The sequence below is a fragment of the Leptopilina heterotoma genome, unplaced genomic scaffold, assembly GCF_015476425.1.
Source record: "Leptopilina heterotoma isolate Lh14 unplaced genomic scaffold, ASM1547642v1 Lhet_60, whole genome shotgun sequence".
Lineage (NCBI taxonomy): Eukaryota > Metazoa > Arthropoda > Insecta > Hymenoptera > Figitidae > Leptopilina > Leptopilina heterotoma.
In genome coordinates this window covers 6,753,591-6,774,680 of record NW_025111138.1, presented here as the reverse complement: position 1 = coordinate 6,774,680, position 21,090 = coordinate 6,753,591, and the positions used below count along the sequence as shown (strand labels likewise).

General features: G+C 26.0%; 3 protein-coding genes and 1 long non-coding RNA gene across 5 annotated transcripts; 2 read left to right on the top strand and 2 right to left on the bottom strand.

Annotated features, from left to right (window-relative positions):
• Positions 1-1,248: 1,248 nt before the first annotated feature.
• LOC122509345 (heparan sulfate glucosamine 3-O-sulfotransferase 6) lies at positions 1,249-4,373 on the bottom strand. The gene is made up of 5 exons (XM_043623333.1): positions 4,148-4,373; positions 3,467-3,792; positions 2,938-3,149; positions 2,139-2,629; positions 1,249-1,893 (listed from the first exon to the last, which is right to left on the bottom strand). The coding sequence occupies exons 2-5, from the start codon at positions 3,752-3,754 to the stop codon at positions 1,769-1,771; spliced, it is 1,116 nt and encodes a 371-aa protein (XP_043479268.1). The 5' UTR covers positions 3,755-3,792; positions 4,148-4,373; the 3' UTR covers positions 1,249-1,768.
• A 258-nt stretch (positions 4,374-4,631) lies between these two features.
• On the top strand, positions 4,632-7,093 carry LOC122509346 (protein unc-50 homolog). 2 transcript variants are annotated; one of them, XM_043623334.1, is made up of 7 exons: positions 4,632-4,786; positions 5,103-5,202; positions 5,371-5,522; positions 5,632-5,818; positions 5,934-6,067; positions 6,595-6,696; positions 6,772-7,093. In XM_043623334.1, the coding sequence occupies exons 2-7, from the start codon at positions 5,111-5,113 to the stop codon at positions 6,906-6,908; spliced, it is 804 nt and encodes a 267-aa protein (XP_043479269.1). In that variant the 5' UTR covers positions 4,632-4,786; positions 5,103-5,110; the 3' UTR covers positions 6,909-7,093. The 2 variants fall into 2 exon arrangements, with proteins under 2 accessions (XP_043479269.1, XP_043479270.1); XM_043623335.1 differs by having other exon boundaries at positions 4,684-4,835.
• A 1,921-nt stretch (positions 7,094-9,014) lies between these two features.
• On the bottom strand, positions 9,015-15,106 carry LOC122509344 (egalitarian protein homolog). The gene is made up of 6 exons (XM_043623332.1): positions 14,703-15,106; positions 12,615-14,086; positions 11,093-11,173; positions 10,766-11,010; positions 10,261-10,643; positions 9,015-9,884 (listed from the first exon to the last, which is right to left on the bottom strand). Exons 2-6 carry the CDS (start codon positions 13,998-14,000, stop codon positions 9,511-9,513), a joined length of 2,469 nt encoding a protein of 822 aa, XP_043479267.1. The 5' UTR covers positions 14,001-14,086; positions 14,703-15,106; the 3' UTR covers positions 9,015-9,510.
• A 1,442-nt stretch (positions 15,107-16,548) lies between these two features.
• Positions 16,549-18,894, top strand: LOC122509321. The gene is made up of 3 exons (XR_006302347.1): positions 16,549-16,588; positions 18,351-18,449; positions 18,714-18,894. It is a non-coding gene; the product is annotated as an uncharacterized LOC122509321 (long non-coding RNA).
• The last annotated feature ends 2,196 nt before the right edge of the window (positions 18,895-21,090 follow it).

Sequence of the window (21,090 nt, the reverse complement as noted above, 5' to 3'; positions counted from 1 at the left end):
GTACAGTAGCAAAAGACATTTTATATAAACTTTATTGAATAACACAAGTTTTGGAAATGCAAAAAACATTTCATTGATTGAATAATAAAGTTCAATTATAAACCATTCGAAAATTTATTCTTAATTAGGAATGAGACTTGAATAATTTGAATATTTTTCAATTCTTAAAAAATACCTATTTAAAAATCATTCATTCCTAGTTAAGAGAAAAAATATACATAAAAAATTTTTCTACCTATTACATTAATAATACGATCATAATAAAACAAGTAAATAAATTTCTAAATCAACATACTTTTTAGTTAACAATTTTGAATATTATAAATAAAATTCATATATTCTAGTGTATGTACATTTGAGCAAAAGCATCCTCTTTGTGCATTCTTCATTTCTTTTATTTTCATTGTATTTTTTTTTCCTATTATTATTATTATAGAATTAAAAACAATTTTTATCTTTCATCGAACACACGAAAGTGGGAATGGAATAATTTTGAACGAATTTAACGAATCATCAGAATATAAGTAATTTTAATTATCACTTTACTTATATTTAGATGGTCTTTGGTTTTAATTTTATATTCTATTGAGAAAATGTGTTTTTTTTTCTTATAAAAAATATGTTTATTAGTTCTAAATTTAAGTCTTCTTTTTTTTAATACTGCGAATAAATTAAAAATTATTACACCCTGACTAAAATTTACGTATGTTCGTGTATATATTGATATGCTTTCTTTTTTTTATTCTCTATTCTTTCTCTCTATTCAAAAATTTGGACTTTTCTTTCGGAATTTTTTTTTAAACAAGTTTTTCTTTAAACAAGTTTTTTGAAAACAAATTTTATAGAATTTAAAAAATTTCTTTTATTATTAAAGTTCTACTTGAATCTACTGTAAATTATTCGTCTATGGAAGATATATAATAGAAGCATAAATTTTTCCTTAAATATTAATTTTCCTTTGTACGTATGCACTTTTTTTTTAATATATAAATTTAATCACAATTTTTATATATCATATTGCACGTATTTTTAATTGAAAACTTATGAAGAAAAACATTATTATAATTGTAAACAATTACAATTATAATTTTCATTATAAATTAAATTATAATTTTAATTGTTTAGAATCATAATTTTCATTATAAATTAAAGTATAATTTTAATTGTTTAGAATTATAATTATAATTTAATTTAGAATTAAAATTATAATTATAAATTATTCTAAACGATTTTAAATTAAAATTTTCTTTCAATAAGATTTTCACTTAATTTTTACAACTTATTTGTAAATTCGTAAATAAAACGTTCGTTAATTTCAATTTTTTTCATTAAATTGAAATTTTTAATTAAATATTCGAAAAAATTGACTTAGAAGATTGACATTCGTTTCGTTATGATATATTCCTAATCTCACCAAATTGATAAACATTTTTTTTATTCCGCTAAAATTTCAAACGTTCAAATGAACGATTTTTTTTATTTGTTTCTGAATTTTTCAAAATTAATTTAAATTTACTATTTACCAGGTATTCATAATAAAAATTTTATTTATCAATTAGTGTTTTAATATGTAAATAAATTTTTAGTAAAATAAAAAATAAGGTTCATGTCGAACGTTCGAAACTTTAAGGATACTTTTTTTTTTAAAGAGAGTCTCTTTTTGAATATCAAATATTCATAGTAAATCTATTTGAAATTGACCAAGTTACTTTAGATTCTACTTACGATATGTCTCATCTTTATTGCTCATAGAATTGTGCGGATACCTTTAAAGCCAGCCAAAATCCATTCCAGTGAGTTGATAAAAACGTTGATTGAATGGTCTATAAAAATCGCGTAAACGTTCAATTGCGACTGGTTCTATGTGCGGATGACTTCTGCCTTTATTTTTTCCTTAAAAGAAAATTTCCATTTAAAAGAAAATTGAAAATTTTAATAGAAGTTTAAAAAATAACATTAACTGATTTTGCCATTTTCCTTGAAAAGAAAGGAAAGAAATAAAATTTGTATTCGAAAGAAAAAAATAATATTAAGCATTAATTAAAAAAATATGAACTAAAATAATATTAATTCAGAAAAAAGAAAAGTTAATCTAATTCTTGAAAGAAATATTTTTTATTCTTTTTTTATTTACTCACCAAGGCAATGGGGAGTCGCTCGCTCCTCGGATTTAAGAAGACAGGGAAAACCCTTGGTGGCATTAAAGTAAAAGTGCTTTTCGCAAATGACTCGTTTAATGCCGAGAAAATCTTGAACACGCGTCATTTCAGTGACGGGATCGGCAATTAATCGTTCGCCAGAGACAAAGAGAAGTTGCGATAATGGAAAATATTGTAGCCAACGTTCCAAATGTCTCGCGTAAACACCAATTCTAAGAGGAGACCACGTCATGTCAACGACTTGCGATTCATTCAAAAATGCCAAATCCTCAAATCTCAACATTTTCGCTCGTTTACTCTTCACTTGAGTATAATCGGATATTGCACGTGTCACTGGATCGCGAACAACGACAATTAATTTTGTGCCAGGATTCATGTGTTGTACACGTCTTGGTGCTTCCGGCGTCACAAAGTATGACGGCGTTTTTTCCATTGTAATTTGACCCTCCAAAGTTGGTGGCATTTTGCGTCTATTAATAAAAATAGAAAAAAGAAAATAAAAACATAATTAGGGGAAGAAAAAATACAGGATTGTCACAAATATTTAATTTCGTTTTCCCTGATTTCCAGACAGAATTTTGAATTTTTCCCTGACAAAAAAACATCAAAATTCAGAGTTTTCTTATGAGTTTTAAAAATTCAATTTTTTCCAGTACTTTTACTAAAAACCCCGGACTTTTTCCTGATTTCCCTGACTTGTGGCAACCCTGAAGTAGAAACAAAACGGTGATTAAAAATATTTTCTTTTTCTGTTAATTTCTATTTTCCTGAAATTCACCTGTACCAATGGAATCCCTTCGCGTAATAATGATCGAAAAAATGAACTTCCGAGCCAGCTGCTCGAATATCGGGATGAAGTCTCAAAAACTCTAGGAGAGCCCTGGTGCCTCCTTTTTTCACGCCAATTATAAGAGCAGTAGGAAGTTGTCTATTCGGCACTAAACCTTGTTGTCGAAAGATCTTGTACTTTGGAGACACATCAATAATATCCTAAAAAACAATTGATTACTTTCTCCTCAAAATTATTTCAATTATCCTTTAATTAAGCAAATTATTTAAGAAATTTAATTAAGTAAATAAGTAATTTAATTAAGGGAATTAACAATTTAATTAAGTAATTTTTAAGAAATTTAATTAAGGAAATTAAGAATTTAATTAATAAGGGAATTAACAATTTAATTAAGTAATTTTTAAGCAATTTAATTAAGGAAATTAAGAATTTAATTAATAAGGGAATTATTAGCAATTTAGTTAAGTAAAGTAATTAATAAACAAAAATCGTTTTTAAAAAAATAAAATCTACTTACTTTGAAACTTTCATTGCTGGTCAAAAGTGGAACGACTTGAACCTTGGTTACTTTGTAATTAATATTCGTAAAGTCGTCTAGAGGAATTTCTTCAACTTTAATACTTTCGGAAACTCTTCTCAAAAAATGATTCGATGTCAGTCTTATTCGGTGTAGAGTAATTTTACGTGAAAGACCACTAAACAGACACGATTTCTCATTGATAATTATCCACACGAGAAATAATAGAAGACAAATAATGACTAGAATTTTTTTCACCAACTGCCATGATTTCCTAACTTCCATCATGTATTCTTCTTCTTTCTTCTATCATAATTTTACACGCACTAAAATATGTATAATAAACATTTATTTTCATGTACTTTGTTTTCTATTTTTCTAAAAGAAAACTAAAAATAGACAATATTTGAATTATTTACAATATTATCACTAAACCACTTATAAATATTATAATAAAAATGCCTGTCTAATGAAAACGAACGAATCTGTCAAATTTTTTGGTTATGTTTCAATTCATTCCTCACGAATTTTACCTTTTTTTATATATATTATGCATTGTAATAAATACAATTTATAAACTTTAAACGAAAATAAACATATAAAAATAATCTAAAATAATTGAAATGGGACAATTTAGAGGAACACTGACACTTTTTTAGATAATAGAACAAAAAAATTTACCTTATTATTAGAAGAAACTTAGCACCAGGAAGAGCATGGAATTGTTTCGAGTATGTGACAAGAAGACATTATTATTCCTATTTATTGAGTTATTGTAATTGATGTTTGTTGACACACGAATTTCATTATTTTCTTTTCTTGTTGACAAATTCGAACAAGAAAATTATATACTTTTAATAGTAGATAGAACAGTTTACAGCCTTTGGCAGTGTTGGTGAAAAATCGATAAAACCCGCGAATAGGGTAAAGAATTCGCAACATTTTCCCCGTTTTCAAATTCAAACAAACAATTTACCACCCAAATATTTTACTTTTGACAAACAATACCTTGAGTAAAATAAAAATATTCGAGAAAATTAGAAACTAATAGTGTAAATAAATTTTTCTACAACTCTAGAAGGAAAATTTAAAGAAGGACGATTTTTCAAATAAGCGCGCAATCAAAAGCGCATGTGCAGAACGGATAAAAGTGTCTAGGGAATTTCAGGGGGAAAAACACGACAAAAATAAAAAATTGTGATTGTATAAAAAGTTCCTAAATGATATTGACATTATTATTATTTAAATAAAAATTAATTTTTGTCATTAATATCCGGGAAATAAGTGGACTATGTTTATTAGTAATCGAGTAAATAAAGCGTAAGGAGTGTTTTTTTAATGAGTATATTCGTGCAGTATAGATAAAAACGTAATTGTATACGTGGTATCCGTGGTATACGTCAACAATTGAAACTTAACCTCAAAATAGTGATGACATCTTTTGCTTTTTGTCATTTATTTTTTTTTAAATAATTATAAAAGAGTTGTTTTAAAAAGCAATAAATAATATAAAAATTGTTTCAATGATTATAGTTGATAAAAATTATATTTCTATTCAATTTTGGGGGGACATGCGTTTGCAAGAAATTTAATTAATGGTCTGTAACGTTCGTCTAATAATTTATCTGTCATTTAGAAATTAAGATGAAATATTCCACATCACCGCCAGTAAGTAGATGTGCATCTCCTATGTCAATGAGATCATCTTCATCGCTACCGATACCTGCCACTTACAGGTAAATCTTTCTTTATTTTTATTTTCAATCTCTCGACTTCTTTCTCTTTCTTGCCTAAGTAATTTAGTTAAATATAAATTGGTACTTAAATTAATTTATTTATTTACTGTAGCTTAAGTAAAAATTTATTTAGTCTTATTTTGTAATTCGTAATTTATTCTTTTTCAGGCAAGAATGTTTTGGTGCACCGACAAAATTTTACAAATACCTACGAAAACTTTTAATGTTTGAACAAATGGATTTTGAATTTGCTACATGGCAAATGATCTATCTTTTTACAAATCCACAGAAAGTTTATAGAAATTTCAGAAGTAGAAAGCGTAAGTAGTAAAAAATTATTAAAATATTAGTTAAGTTATTAGTAAATTTATTTTAAATACGATTCGAAATGTTTTTGTAAAGAAATGAGAACTAAAATATTATTTATAGAGACAAAATCGCAGTTTGCCAGAGATGATCCAGCTTTTCTTGTGTTATTGACGTTCTGGCTGTTCGTTTCATCCGTTGGCTTTGCCATTGTTTTAGGTTTAGGATTTTTCCAATTTCTCGCGTTTCTATTTTACGTGATCATAGTCGATTGTATTGGAATTGGAGTCATAGTCGCTTCGCTTTTTTGGTAATGAAAAAAGATTTTCTTTTTTAGACAAAAAAAGAGGAAAAGTTTTTAAAGAAAACTGAGAGAAGAGTCAAACTTAATGACAATGTAATTAAATTAATTTTACTATCGACAGGTTTGTGACAAATCGATATCTTCGAATAGATAAAACTCAGGACGTTGAATGGGGCTATTGTTTCGACATTCATATAAATGCTTTTTTCCCACCTCTCATAATTCTTCATTTTGTTCAACTATTTCTATACAATGGTAAAGTAGTTCTAGAAATTAAAAAATAATTTATATTTCACATTTTTCTCGAATTATTTCAATTTATAATTGAAAAAATTTCAATACAGTGGAACCTCGATTATCCGAACTAACCTAGGCACGGCCTGATTCGGATAATCGAAAATTCGGATAATAGAGGTTTTAATGTTTTTCATAATTAAAGTAAAAAAATTGGACAGTTGAACTATATGTACATATTTAATTTAATACATTTTTCAAAGATATATAAGTATATATATTAATTTATAATAATATATTAATAAAACACAATATATGATTTTTTTAAGACTTTTTTGGCATAAACAAACATAAGTAATAAAATAAATAGAGAAAATAAATTTTAAAATTCGGATAGCCAAAAAAAAGTTCGGATAATAGAAATTCGGATAAAATGATTTTCGGTTCGGATAATAGAGGTTTCGGATAACAGAGGTTCGGATAATCGAGGTTCCACTGTACCTTCAATTTAAAAGAATTGAATGTTTATTAATTTGAAATAATTTTAGGTTTCATTATTCACGATGGATTTTCCTCTCGCTTTCTTGGAAATACTTTTTGGATGATTGCTGTTAGTTATTACATTTATATAACATTCTTAGGATACGCTAGTAAGTTTATTATTCAAAAAAAAAATTGAATCTTAAAAATAGAAACAAAAAATTAATTTTTGCATTTTGTTGCAGATGTAGAGATTCTTTCTAAAACACATGTAATTTTATCAGCGTTACCGATAGCATTTCTCCTTTACGTAACAACATTAGCTGGAGGAATAAATATTACCCGAATGATAATGAATTTCTATTACGACAGAGTCGTGTAGTTAGTGTAAATAAATATATTTTTTTTTATAACGCAAAAATCTAATTTCACAAATAAATAAAAATTAAGTGGTGAACAATGGAAGAAAGTCAATAAAATTGAAAATTTCATTTTGTCAAATTTCTCATATATTTAAATAATTGTGTAAACATATCGTTGAATGACATAAAAATCATTTGTATATAACGTTTTCTTTTTTTCACTTTTTTTTTTGTTTTAATAATGTTAAAAATACATTTTTTAAAAAATTTTCTTTTAAATAGATAATTAAATGCGTTACTTATTAACAGCGTGTAAATATTTTTCATAATATTATAATTTTAATATATATATATATATATATATAATTTTTACTATGTAAATGTCCGATATAAAGTGAATTATTATCAAATTACAATTAGCTTTGAATTTTCTACTAATATCACTACTGTCGTTTTTTTTATTGTTTTCTTTATTTACAAGATGCTCATGATTTATAGCTTTGTCATAAATATTAGATCATTAACAAAAAATTGCGAAAATCTCGTCAGAAAAAAATGTAAATTCCTTTTCGGAAAGAAAAAAAATTCATCGAGATTCATTTCGATTATTCACAATAAATTTGTCTAGTCGACAACAGTCATTGTTTCATTTTGTTCAAAAAAAAAGAAAAAAATCGTGAAACGATCTAATAATTATTTAATTTGCTCTAGAAGAAAAATTTACACATTAAAAATTAATTTCTCTGAAATAACTTCTCACCAGAATCTGGCAGTAAATTCTCTCTATCGATATGCAAATTAATATCACATGATATTATGCATAAAAGTTGGATTATGCCACGCTTAATAAACTCATACTTTTTTTACACTCGCAAAAAAGGCAGAATTGTAAATTAATATCCCAAATAAAACCCAATATTTTTAATTGATTCTAAAAAAAAAAAAATTCCCCAAGAAACAGTATTTTATTTAAATTATTGTAAAATTAATTTTTTAATTATTAATTTTGAAAATACTGTTTCCCCTTTATTTATTTATCAATAAATATATATAATTGTTAATATTCTATCCCATTCCCCGATTAAATTTTTTATTTCACTAATTAAATACCAAATAAGTAAATTTCAATTACAACTATAATAATGAAATTGATTTTACGAATTTTTCGATGATAAAACGAAAGCACCTCTATTTTAAGGCAATTAACATTGTATATAAAAATATTTTTTCAATTATTTAACAGTTAAAAAGAAAAAAATTATCAAAAAAAAACTTCAGTTTCGCAAAAATTAAATTTTTCAAAGAATAAACAATTTTTTTTATGGCAAGTCGAATAAAAAATATTAAAATACACATAATATATTTTTAATTAAAAAAAACGATAAAGACTGTAAAAACACAGTTAAAAGGACAGTTTCTTTGTTAATTGTAGTCATTAAATGGCAATTGAAAACGTAATAACTATAAATAATATAAAATTGTAATTGACCATTGATTATTTGAAAGTTTCGTCGGCGTATTACGCATTGAATTTTCATAGTTCGTTTAACTATGAACTACAATAAGGCCTCATGATCAATTTAGTACCGTTAATCTAACACTATACATTACACAAATGACTTATGTACAAATAAGACATTGAAAAGAACTTGAATTTAAAATTGATTTTTTTCTCCCGTATAGTATTTTAATTATATATTTACACTTTTCTTTTTAGAAATAAAAATGTTAGAAGTGCTCAACTAATTATTGAAAATTTAAATTACTATAAAGCATAATGTAGTGTAAACACATGTGCGTGATTTTGAAAATAAAATAATTAATTTTAATTAAAATTAGAAGCTACTTGGTGTACATTGCATTATGCTTTTTTTAATAACAATATAAACAGGAGAAAACCCACAAAAAACGGAAATAAAACACAAATACACAAAAAAAACGTTAAAAATACATTCTTAATTAATTTTGATTCAAAATATTGTGCTATTTTAATAAAAATCATATTCAATGATAACAAAATTGAACAAAACGGTATTATGCAATATAATTGATTAATGAATTATTTCAATTCAATTAAAGATTTTAATTTCATTAAAGAATTATTTTAATTTAATATTTAACGATTAAATATTTAGCGATGTGATGATTGAAAGCAAAACGTATCAATGGCACAGCTCTCAATCAAAACATCGGAAAAAAATCATTGTTTTCCGAAACAATTCTTTGATTATTCAATTAAAATTAACTTCGTATAATGTAAAATGCTGCATTTCTACTAAATACAATACAATAATAAATAAACATTGAAAAAATGTTTGATAAACATTAATAAATTAATCAGTTAGGGAATAAAAAAAATTAATCTCCCTTGTTAGAAATTACTACGAAAAAAAAATTAAAAAGCAGCAAATTTATAAATATTTAAAACAACTCGATAGCGGTATTAATTAAAAAAAATTATCTAAGGTTTCAAACAATCATCTAATGAAAATTGTCTAAAAAAAAATGTCTGAAATAAAAATCTAAGAATGACTCGTCCTTCAAACTGTTGGGATTATTAAAAAAAAAAAAAATTCATTTCCTTATTTTCTCGTAAGAGGTTTCAAAAATTTTTCAAACTACCTATTTTTTTGGTGAATTGAGTAATCTTTCGCGTTCCTTTTCCTCCTCGGAGAAATGAATCCTTGTGATTACAATATCACCAGTGCTGAGGGTTTGACACGCGACTTCTTGATTTTGTTTTGGAACACTTTGTGATTGATTAGACATTTTGTTTAATTGGCACATACACGTACACTTGGTAGGAGATGTTGCCGTTGACACTGAATCCAATGTGTCAGTGTCATTTGTTGAACCGGTGACTGCCGATAAAATTGCCTCGAGACGTTCAATTTTTTCAAAACGATCCATTTGCACGTCGGAGAGAATTTCGTCCATCATGTGCATTGATTCGGTGAGACTTGGTGTTTCTGAATTACGTGGTGACACTACACCGCCTAGGGGAAAATATTTTTTAAATAAATATTGTTATTAAACAAATTATTATTAAATAAATAATTATTTTTTTAAATTTAGAGCCAGTTTCACCAGTTTAGATTTAAAAGTTAAAGATTAAATCCTTAACCGACGTTAAAAATTGGCTCGATGAGTAATTAATTTAATTAATTTTGTAAATTTATTAAATTTAGTATTTAAATAGTAATTCAGTTCATTTTTTAATGACTCTACGTATTCAATAATTAATAGCTACTAAATAGTAGCAACTAATATTATTAGTTTATTATAATTAATATCTACTAAATAGTAGCAATTAATTATTAAATATGTAGAGTGATTAAAAAAATGAATTGAATTTGTAAATTAAAATTGTACCCGAGTGGGATGTTTCTGAGTCGAGACTTGGATATTCCGCGTCATCATTTTTGTCATCGTCGTCATCGTCGTCACTAGAATCGTTTTTATCTTTGTCACCAATGTTTTCCAGTTTTTCCAATTTTTTCGCCACCTTGTAGCTGCCTTTCAATTTTTCCTTCTCCTCTTCAGTGAGAGATAAATAACGCAGAAGGCGAATTTCCCGATTACTGAGAACAATATTTTTTCCCGTCGTTTCCTCCATTCTTTTACGAAGATCTGCCACTTCGGTTTCAACCTTGCGTTGCTTTTTTCTCGTCTTCACATCCTGCGGCTTTATGTGCATGCACACCTGTTCTTCGCATAATTCTGCGAAAAGTGTCAACATCTCCGGCTTAATGAGTCTGTAGAACAAAAAAGAAATTAAATAAACTCTTAAATATAATTAAATTAAATTGATTAAATTAAATTAAATTATTAATAAAAATAGTTTTTAAATAAAAAATTAAATTTTAAGCGAACTTACTTAGACATGGCGTTGTAAATTTGGGGAACGAGGCTGAGAACATCGCTACTGGCATAAATTAGCATGTCGCGAGTCAGTGGACGTCTGGACCAATATCTTTGATCTCGACGATAAATATTTTTTAATTGTTCCTTTAGAAGATTACAAGGTGCGCCATACAATTCACAGAGAGCGTTTAAATTAACGTTCTTCACTTTATAAACAGGTTTGCCAGTTTCTTGAAATTGTAGAATCGCATGAGCAGCCTGAAAACGAGGGAAAAATTAATTTTAATTACTCCAGTTGCTTCTCATTGAAAAAGAATAATTTAACGTAAATATTTCTTACCTGTGTGTCGAAAATATTATTCAGAACAATTCCAAATTGGTTATAAAGATTGACACTGTCATTCCTACAGTCATGAATAACCTGAAAGAAATATAAAAAAAGAATTAACATTAAAATAATAGAAAATAGAAAAAATATACAAAAACAAAATTAATAGGGAAAAAATCAAATAGAAAATAGAAAAAAAGGCAAAATTCAGGCCTCGGATCGATTTTAAGGTGCAAAAAAGTCCCTTTATGATTAAAAATAGAAAACAAAGTAGAAAAAATTACTGTTTTTTATTTCTCCGACATTTCACCGATTTCTAAATTCAATTATTTAAAAATTCAATAATTTTATTAGACAAATATTTAAAATTAAAATTTTGAAAATTTCAGTTTCATATCTTCTGAAATTCAATTATTTTCAAAAACTACAACTGTAATTGTTTCGAAATTCAATTATTTACAGAATTTTTGTAACTAAAATTCTTCACTAAATCAAATTTTTTTTAACAAATTTAAGAATTCAATTATTTAAATACAAAAATTTAATTTTTTATAAAATTGTAACTGTAACAAAATTTCAATTATTTCCAAAAATTACAAATTCAATTCATTAAAAAATTCAATTATTTTCCAAAATATTTAAACAAAATTCTTCTCTAAATCAAACATTTTTAATAATTTGGAAAAGGTTTTTCCAAAATTCCATTATTTAAATAAAAAAATTTGAATTTTTTATCTTAAATTGCAATTGTAACAAAAATTCAATTATTTTCAAGAATATTTTAATAAACTTCTTCTCTAAATCAATTATTTTTAATGATTCTCTGAAAGTTTGTCTAGAAATCAATTATTTAAATTTAAAAATTCAATTATTACAATACAAATAAAAAAATTCTTGATTTCTCAAAAATTTTAAGATAAATGAATTTAAAAAAATTATTATAAAAAATTCTATGAATTAAAATTTTAAAAATACAATATTTTAATTTTTTGATAATTGTATTTTTAAAAATAATTTTTTGACAATTTAAAGAGTGAAACACTTTTTTAAAAGAATTATTTGAATTGTTCAAAATGTGTAATCGAAAATATTTTAATTATAATGAAAAAAATTCTAAAATTCACTTTTTTAAAAAATATTTCAATTTTTAAACTTTAATTTTTATTTAGTTTCAAATTTAAATTTCCACCTGAACATTTATGATCAAAAATTGTTTTGATAGTTATATTATTTTAAAAATTAAAATCCTTCAGAATTTGATTTTAAAAATTCATTATATATTTCAAAAATTTAATGATTTGAAAAAATAATTCAAAAATAATTTTTGTACTTTTTGACTAGTTATTTTTTACATAACAGAAATCGAAATAAGTTGCTTTTTATACCAAAAAATTGGTATTTTATTGCAAGTCTTGCAAAAAATAGTCGGAAAAGTGGCATTTTTGTAAAATAAGTTGAAGCAAATTGCCTTCTTGAAAATAGTAAAAAAAAAGTCTAAAAAATAAATTCTCAAAAAAGTAAATTCTCAACTCACTTTTACAACATTTTCATTTTCAAGAAGTCGTTGAAGCCCACCGGCTTGAATTAAACTTGGACAGGTGCATAAATCAAAAAGATAAGATTGCCCGCTCATTGTTCCAATTTGAAGAAGTGTCAATTGTCCCTTCATGCCGAGATTAACGCCTTCGCAATCGACCGAAATGACAATTTTCCCATCAGCCGGTGGTCGTCTAGGATTCATGATATCCTCAACAATACGAAGGCACTCACGAGGATTAACAATAACTGTTGTTTGCTGTATCACCTTTAATTTCCAAGCGTCACCCATTTGAACACTCTGCAAACTACGATCTCTTTCCGTATTATCGGCCAATGTTTTCATAACAAGTGTATTTATTCTCTGCTTCAATGTCTGTTGCTGCAAACTAATTGGCGGTGAATTATTATTACTTTCAGTTGGCGAATGTATAATATTCTGCAATGAATTTGGCTGTGAATTCGAACTATTCGACACAATACTGTCGGGTGAATTTTGAAAAAGAGTAATTTGATTTTGTATTGGACTCGATGTTTTTTGTGGTTGATTATTATTTTGATTTTGGTTTTTAGCATTTTCCTTTTTTACTTTACCATCGTTTTGGTATGATTTTGGCCGACCGATGAGTGTTACCAAATTACTTTGCACGTGAAATGCGTCTGAGAACATTTTCAGAAAAGTCGATAGATCTTGATGTGTTTGAAATATTGTGTCTTGGGGGAATTTTTCATTCACCATTGAAAATAATTGATCGACAGTGATAACACCTTTTTGTTCAATTGAAAGGGCGAAGAAATCTAATAATCTCGCTGTTACTTCGGGATCAATTGATATATCGGGTTCTAATTCACGAAATGGTTCGGCTTTCATGCCCTCGTATTGTTTTAATATTACTGTATCGTCATGAACGACAAATGCATCGGGATGCTTTTCGAGAAAACTTTGAAATTCCTTATAATGTTGGCCTGATATGTGTCGAACCTCAGGCGATGCTTGTGAACGATGTCCAAGTAGACTTTTTATCGGCACCTCAGTTCCGGCTCCGTACTGCATCAGTTTGTTAGAAAAATATTCTACGGCTTCGCGTGCATAATCACGTTTACCACTGCATTTTGTTCCGCTGTCTTCTTCAATTATTGGTTGAAATGTATTTACCGAGACGTAGTCATCGTCAATAAGAAAGAGTGATGGATATTGTGATAGAAATTTTTTAAGACCACTCTGTGAACCACCGGCTATTTGACGCATTTCTTTCGTAAAACCTTTTGCTCCAAATTGACAACTTAAATCATGCAGTGTACGTGGACCACCTTTATCCATGAGACGTTCAAAGAAAAAGAGGAGTGTCAAATTACGTACCAATTCATATTCAGAACTATCCATTTTTTCTTGTTTTTCTTTTTCTCACTTGTTTCTATAGATACTTTCCTCTTTTAATATCTAATTATAGTTAATTTTGTCCAATAAATCTGAAAAAGAGAAAGATATTAATAAATTTCCGATTATTAACTGCAATTTTAATCTTCTTGACATGTCTTGACATACTTGTATTTGTATTTATAACCGTTGCTTTCAAAGCAATAAGTATGTAATAATCTCATTAAAATAACAGGGTCACGTCGAAAGATCACAATATATTTTATAAACTCATTGTCATTAATTTTCTAATATAAGGAAATAATTAACAATTATTAAATCAGTACAAAACTAAATACTAAAAATAATTTTCTTCATTTTCATTTTAAATCTTAATGAAATAGTTGACAAGACAATTAACCTATTCAATACGTATAGTCATTAAAATTCCAATGGTAATTTATGAAGGTGAAATAGTTTTGTTGACAATAAAATTTACGTAAAATAACTTAAATTGTTTTATGGTTTATAAATTTATCTTGTATGGTAAGAATGGTACAAGAATAACATTTCTACAAACTACCAAATTTTTCACTTAAAAATTGAGGTTGTCGAATTTTAAAAAGATTAGAAATTTTCAAAGGTAAATTTTTATAGTGGGAGTAAAAGAAAATGGGCATGGACCCCAGTACCAGAGCAAAATCTACAATTTATAATCGGATTACATACCTTAAAAATTAAATAATGAATGAATGAATGAAAACTACTTTGGTGCAGGTCGGAGCCGAATGACTGGTGGTCAACAGTTATACACAGAGAGTCAACATTTGTCTCCTCTAATTTTCATTGAAGGAGCTTTCACTACATATTCACTTACATGTTCCCAAGTCATCAAGGGACAGTGAACTTTAATATATACTTCGACAGTTCGCGTCATACTAATCGGGCAAACATGATATAAATCTTGGAAACAGATTCTCACATTCTAACCTCAAAATTCAATTAAACGAGGTGATTCTTCTCTGTTTAAAAATGTCGAAAGAAATTTTGTCAATTCAGATGAATTTCTTTATTGTGGAATGCATTGTTTTATGTTTCGAAAAATAAAAAAATTATTTAGTTTAATTAACTTCAGCAGACTTCAAGGAAATAGTGATAGGGGTTTAAAAACCCATTTTATAAAAACAAATAATTCTTTAAAGTCAATAGAAATTGTTCAATTTTTCTTATGAATATTTTTTTATATAATTATTTGTTGTTTGATAATTTTGTATAAAGTTATTAAACTTGAGTTTCAAATTTTGATTTCTAAATTTCAGTAATTAATTATCACTTTTTAAAACTTTAATGAACAATTGAACAATAATAAAAAAGACAAATACATATATTAAAAATAGAGTGGTAATGTTGGTAGAACTGGTAGAAGTCTAGTAACTTTTTTTTATCTTAGGTTCGCATTCGATTGTACTGTGAAACGGGCATTATACAGATGACCTTGTCCAACAAGTGCCAACAAGTGTTGTTCACGGATTTAGAATCACTTAAATAAGTATTATTACATTTAAATCGTTTATCGTTAATTGTACATTTCAGTAATTAAGTTCAGTTTTGTACTAGTAATTGTTTGTAATTGTACTAGTAATTGTTTTCTTGTCAGCTTAGACGAAAATTTATATTTGTTCTATCCACCAAAACGTAAACTTCAAATTTCGACAAATAATTACTGGTAAATATCCCAGTAAAAAAAAACTAATTCAAATGAATTGAAACGAATTAACATTTTTGGTAGGCTCCAATTCGTATTTGTCACAAAGCGGGATTCACTCAAGCTCTTTGTATATTCAATTGAATTTAATTCAATATGTACCAATTTGTCCAAACGAATTCGCATTCGAAAGAAATGGCCAAGGAATGCATTGAATTCGTGCTAACGAATTGAAAAAAATTAAAGGCTCAAAACTTGTCCAGTGAATTGGTACGGATAGAAGGTTCGGAAGTTCAATACAGTTTCACGAATTCAGGAAAATTGCATCATGGCTCCAATTCGTATTTGTCACAAAGCGGGATTCACGAAAGCTCTTTGTGAATTCTTTTTAATTCATTTCAATTAGTTTTCGTTTACTGGGATGTTCATTATATTTAATATAATTTATATCAAATTCCATAAATAATTATTATAAATCGTACAAATATATTAATATTGTTTGCAAAATTGTATTCTCAACTTTTCGAAAATATTTCGTTTTATTTCGCATCGCTGCCTTTAGATGTCAGTGTAAGGAGAAATAAAAAATTTATTTTTATTGAAATAGCAATTACAGATGAAGGAAATAATTAAAATAATATTTAAAATCAATTAATTAGTAAAATAAAACAATTATTTAATATTTTCATTTAAAGAAAATTAATGAAAAGAGAAAAATGTACAATCACGGTAGATTTAAATATGTTAGGTTGGCAACCCTGTTCACTGCTAACTTCGCAATAGACGCCGAGTCGCCGACGCCATTTTGCTGTATAGAATGATGAGAGGACGCGTTTGTGCTTGTTAACATCAAATCGTAATATTGCATTAAAATCATTACGTTTACTGCATGTTTTTTTTGCCAATTAAGGTCAGTATTATGTCAATAATTTATAATTCATATTAGTTTTTTGGCAACTTGAATATAAAGTAATATATTTGAGAAAAGTTTTTCCGACAAAATTTTAACCTCAAAATTTTTTCATTGTTGCGATTGCGACCATTGCGATTATAACAAATACAGGTATAAAGTTCAGTGTAACATAATTAAATGCAAATAATTAATAATTTGAACAAAAATGAAGTATTTAATTGAGGCCTTGGATCCAATAACTCGCCCGACGCTCGAAGGCACGCGCTAATACCAGTCGGGTAGCAGTGAGTGGCCCAGAGGCGCTCACTGCTCACTGACTGGCAGTTGCGCGTTTCTCCGAGCGTCGGGCGAGTTATTGGATCCAAGGCCTCAATTATAATTTAATAAAACTTTTTTGAGTAAAATGTGACCTTGAAATTAGAGTGTCGCTATTATTTATATCACGTTCATAATTTGTAATGCAAATTGATAATTCAATTAGATATTACACAGTTATCAATGGAAGATAATCTGGTGCAAAAATATATATTATATACACCAATATGTCGTCATTGTTGAAAAATAGTTGAAAGTTAACGAATATTTTAGGGATTAAGAAAAATATTTATTAATATTTAAGTAAATCATAGGAATTTTATAGGTAATAATTTTATTTATTTATTTCTTTTGATAAACATAAATATTTTAAATAATCTTTAGGCCTACGCAGCTCATCTGCGTTTCCCAATATGCATTAGAATGCGTTCCTCGCATAATGTCGCAAAAAGTCTCAACATCTCCGGCATGATGAATACTTCGCCAAAAGTACGATCTCTTGCCCTATAAATAGCCATTTGTATAAAAATTGTATTTATTCTCTACTGAAAGCTCAAACAAATTTTTTTCTTCTATTCAGAAACAAACGCGTTTTACAGATTCTTAAGGAGAGTTGTCCTTGTCACATTTTTCCCCTTCTACTGTTTTTGCGAGAAACCGGAATCGGAAGGAGATGAGTAAGTGTCGTCGAAATAGCGGAAGAATTAAAAATGTTTTTGTTTTTTTAACCATTTTCAAATAAAAGCGCTTATTTTGAGCCAATCAAATCAATTTCTCATAATTTCCGATTCCGGTTTAGTTGACATGTTTTTTTTTTTATCTTGGGTTGGTATCAATGGTAGACATTTGTTATCATCGCATTGTTAAAAAAACAGTTGAAACTGTAGAAAAGTAACGAATCTTTTGTAAAATCAAGAAAAGTATTTAATAATATTTAAGTAAATGGCGAGACGTTTTTAATAATAATTTCCAGTCTGATTCAAATATGGAAAATTTTGAATAATCTTTAGTGTTAAAAATTGTCGATGTTTTAATATTTAAACGAATTTAAAAACGTCAACAGTTTTAACCTAAAAATCGACAGTTTAATTTTGACTTCGAATTTCTTTTGTCTGCAATCTCTGCAATTAAAGACAAATGGAATATAAAATGAGATTTGTACCCGCGTGAGATTAGTAAAGTGAAAATTTCTTTCTTGTTTATTTAAAAAGAATTTTGCCTGAAATATTTGGAAAATAATACGCAATTGTACTTTGTGTTTTGATAAAACACTTTTGCACTGCGAAAGCAAATTTTCTTTACCAAATGAAAGAAATTTATGAACTTTTGTAAATTTCGCCTTGAATTTTGTATAGCTTTTATTAAAATAGTATAAATAATTTTTTTTTTCAGAAATAATTATTAAGTATTGTTGAGAATTTTCACTGATTTATTTTATTTACAGATTCAAGAGTCATTCAATAACAAAATAAAGAAGGAGGATTAAAATTTTGCTATGATCCAGAAGTCAGCTATTTTATCAATACATAAGGATATTTAATTTGTAAGTATTTTTTATTTTTACTCTCTTTACAATTTCTCCTTTTTCTTCTTTTTTCATCTCATAAATGCTATTTATAATATAATTAATTAAAATTCAATTATGAAATTTTTAAAACTGAAAACTGTTTTTTGATGAAAAATATTTTCTTGTATTTGGGACAAAAATGTTAGATTTTTATAAAAAGTATGGAAATTAAACTTTATAAATTATTTAATAACAATTGAATTTTAACAAATTATTATAATTGTTTATAATTCTTTGTAGTGAAATTTCTCTCATGAAGAACTTTATTTTCGAACGTTGAATAAAAAAACAAGAAGAATAAAGGATACAGGATGTTGAAGAAAAAAGCGGCTGACTGAATGTTGACTTTACTACTTTCAGTGTATAAAAGGGAAGGATCCATGAGCAACGCTGCAACATTTTTCGACGTATTCAATTTGTGAACTCGGTGAGTTTTAAAAATTTCAGTACCATATTAATTTAATTTTAATTTTTATTTATTTAACTAGCAAAAGTTACGCGCGCGGAACGTGATATTCAATTTATTATTATTATGCAAATTACAAAATTTTTTTATATTTAAATATAAACTTTAATTTTTTAATAATTTTATATTGAAAATTTAAAAAATTCACAGAGTACAGAATAAATAATTAAAGAATTATTTATTATTGTTTATTACTTTAAAAATTTTTAATAAAATTCTTTGCAAAAATTTAATTATTCTCATAAATAATAACATTCTTTGGAAGAATTCAATTATTTTTATGAATAGTAAAATTTTTTGCAGGAATTTAATTTTTAATAACATTTTTCTACAGAATCCAATTATTTTCTAAAATTTTAATAAATTATCCGAAACAATTCAATTATTTATATAAATAAAATTCTTCTCATGAATTCAATTATTTTTAATTACAATTTTAATAAAATTCAATAATGAAATTATAATTATTGATAGACAGGATTATTTTAAAAAGATGAAAAAGTCTTTTTTTAATTCAATTCTTTTCAAAATTTTCAATTAAAATTATTAAAAAGCTACATTATTTTCAAGGAACTTAAAGAAATTCTTCTAAAAAATTTAATTAAAAAAATTCCATTAAAATTCTTTAAAGAATTTAATTTTCTATCAATAATTTTAATAAAATTTAATAGAAAAATTGTTAATTACAATTATTAACAAAAATTGATTTTATTAAAAAAATTAAAGAATTTTTTTTAAAGAATTAAATTATTTTTAATATTTTAGTAAAATTCATTGAATGAATTAAATTATTTTTAAAACATTGTAATAAAATTCTGGGAAGAATTTGAGGATAATTTAATTATTTTCTAAAAATTTTAATGAAAATCAGCAATTAAATGTTTTAATTCAACGATTATTTTAAAAACTTGAAAGAAATTCTTCATAAAATTCCTGATCCTAAAGTTTTGAACGTTCAAATGAACGAAATTTATTTATTTCTTCTTGAAATTAAATTTTTATTACAATAATTTTGCGTCACTATCAGGAAAAAAATAATAATGAAGTTTCTAAATGCAAAATTTGCCTTCAATTTTTATTGCAATCAGTAATTTATAAAAATATTTCGTTTATTTGAATGTTCAAAAGTTGTGAATCATTAGAATTCAATTACATTCAAAAATTTTTAATTAAAATTATTAAAGAAACTCCATTATTTAAAAAAAAAGATTTAAAGAAATTAGGATTTTCAAAAATTTTATTAAAATTTTTCTTGAGAATTCAATTATTTTCATAAATAATTAAATTGTTCGAAGTAATTCAATTATTTTGAAATTTTTTAATAAAATTCTTTGCTTAAAACTACGAACAGATTACAGGAATACATCAATTAGTAATGTAGATATATTTATTTAATTTTTTTGTACCGTTAATTTAATTTTTAGTTAATATTTTCAAAAATAGATAATTAGAAAATAGAATTTTCATGACTTAAATTATTCTGCATTTACACTTTCTCTTTTTCTTTGAATTGTCACGATTTAACTTTAATATATAAGTCAGTGTATTTCAGTTTGCTTTGCAACCTTAAAAATAGTTTTTTGAATCTGCAGGTTGGTGTACTCCAATTTTCAAGCGCTAGTGCCGTCAGAAGGAAAGAGTGGGTACTTGCATTTTGAGGTTATAGTCCCCGCGTTCATTAGTGGGATAAGTTTACTTGGTGATGTAGGTTGGCTGTATAAAAACGAGAGAAAGAGAAAAGGGGTAGATACTAGTGGGTGTCAACTATTCATTTCACTTTGTTTTATTCGGTTGCTTTGCCTTCTGCTTCTTCTTTTTCTTCTTTTTTTAGTCATAGATTTTTTCTAAAAAAGAACTTCATTATTTCTTCATTTTCTCGTAATTTATTTTCCTTTGGTGATGAATAATGTAAAAATAAACAAGAAATTCATTTTTTGTTTGATAAAAGTTTCAAATTTAAATTATACATTTTCTATTTAACAGAGTTGCTATAGATCAGGGAATTCAGGGACAGAAGAATTGGTCAGGGAAATCAGGGAAAAGTCAGGGATTTTTTCTATTAAAGTACGGAAAAAAATTGAATTTTGAAGAAGTTACAAATGATTGCAGAAAGTCAATTATTTTCAAAAGTAATAAAATTCTTCGCAAAAA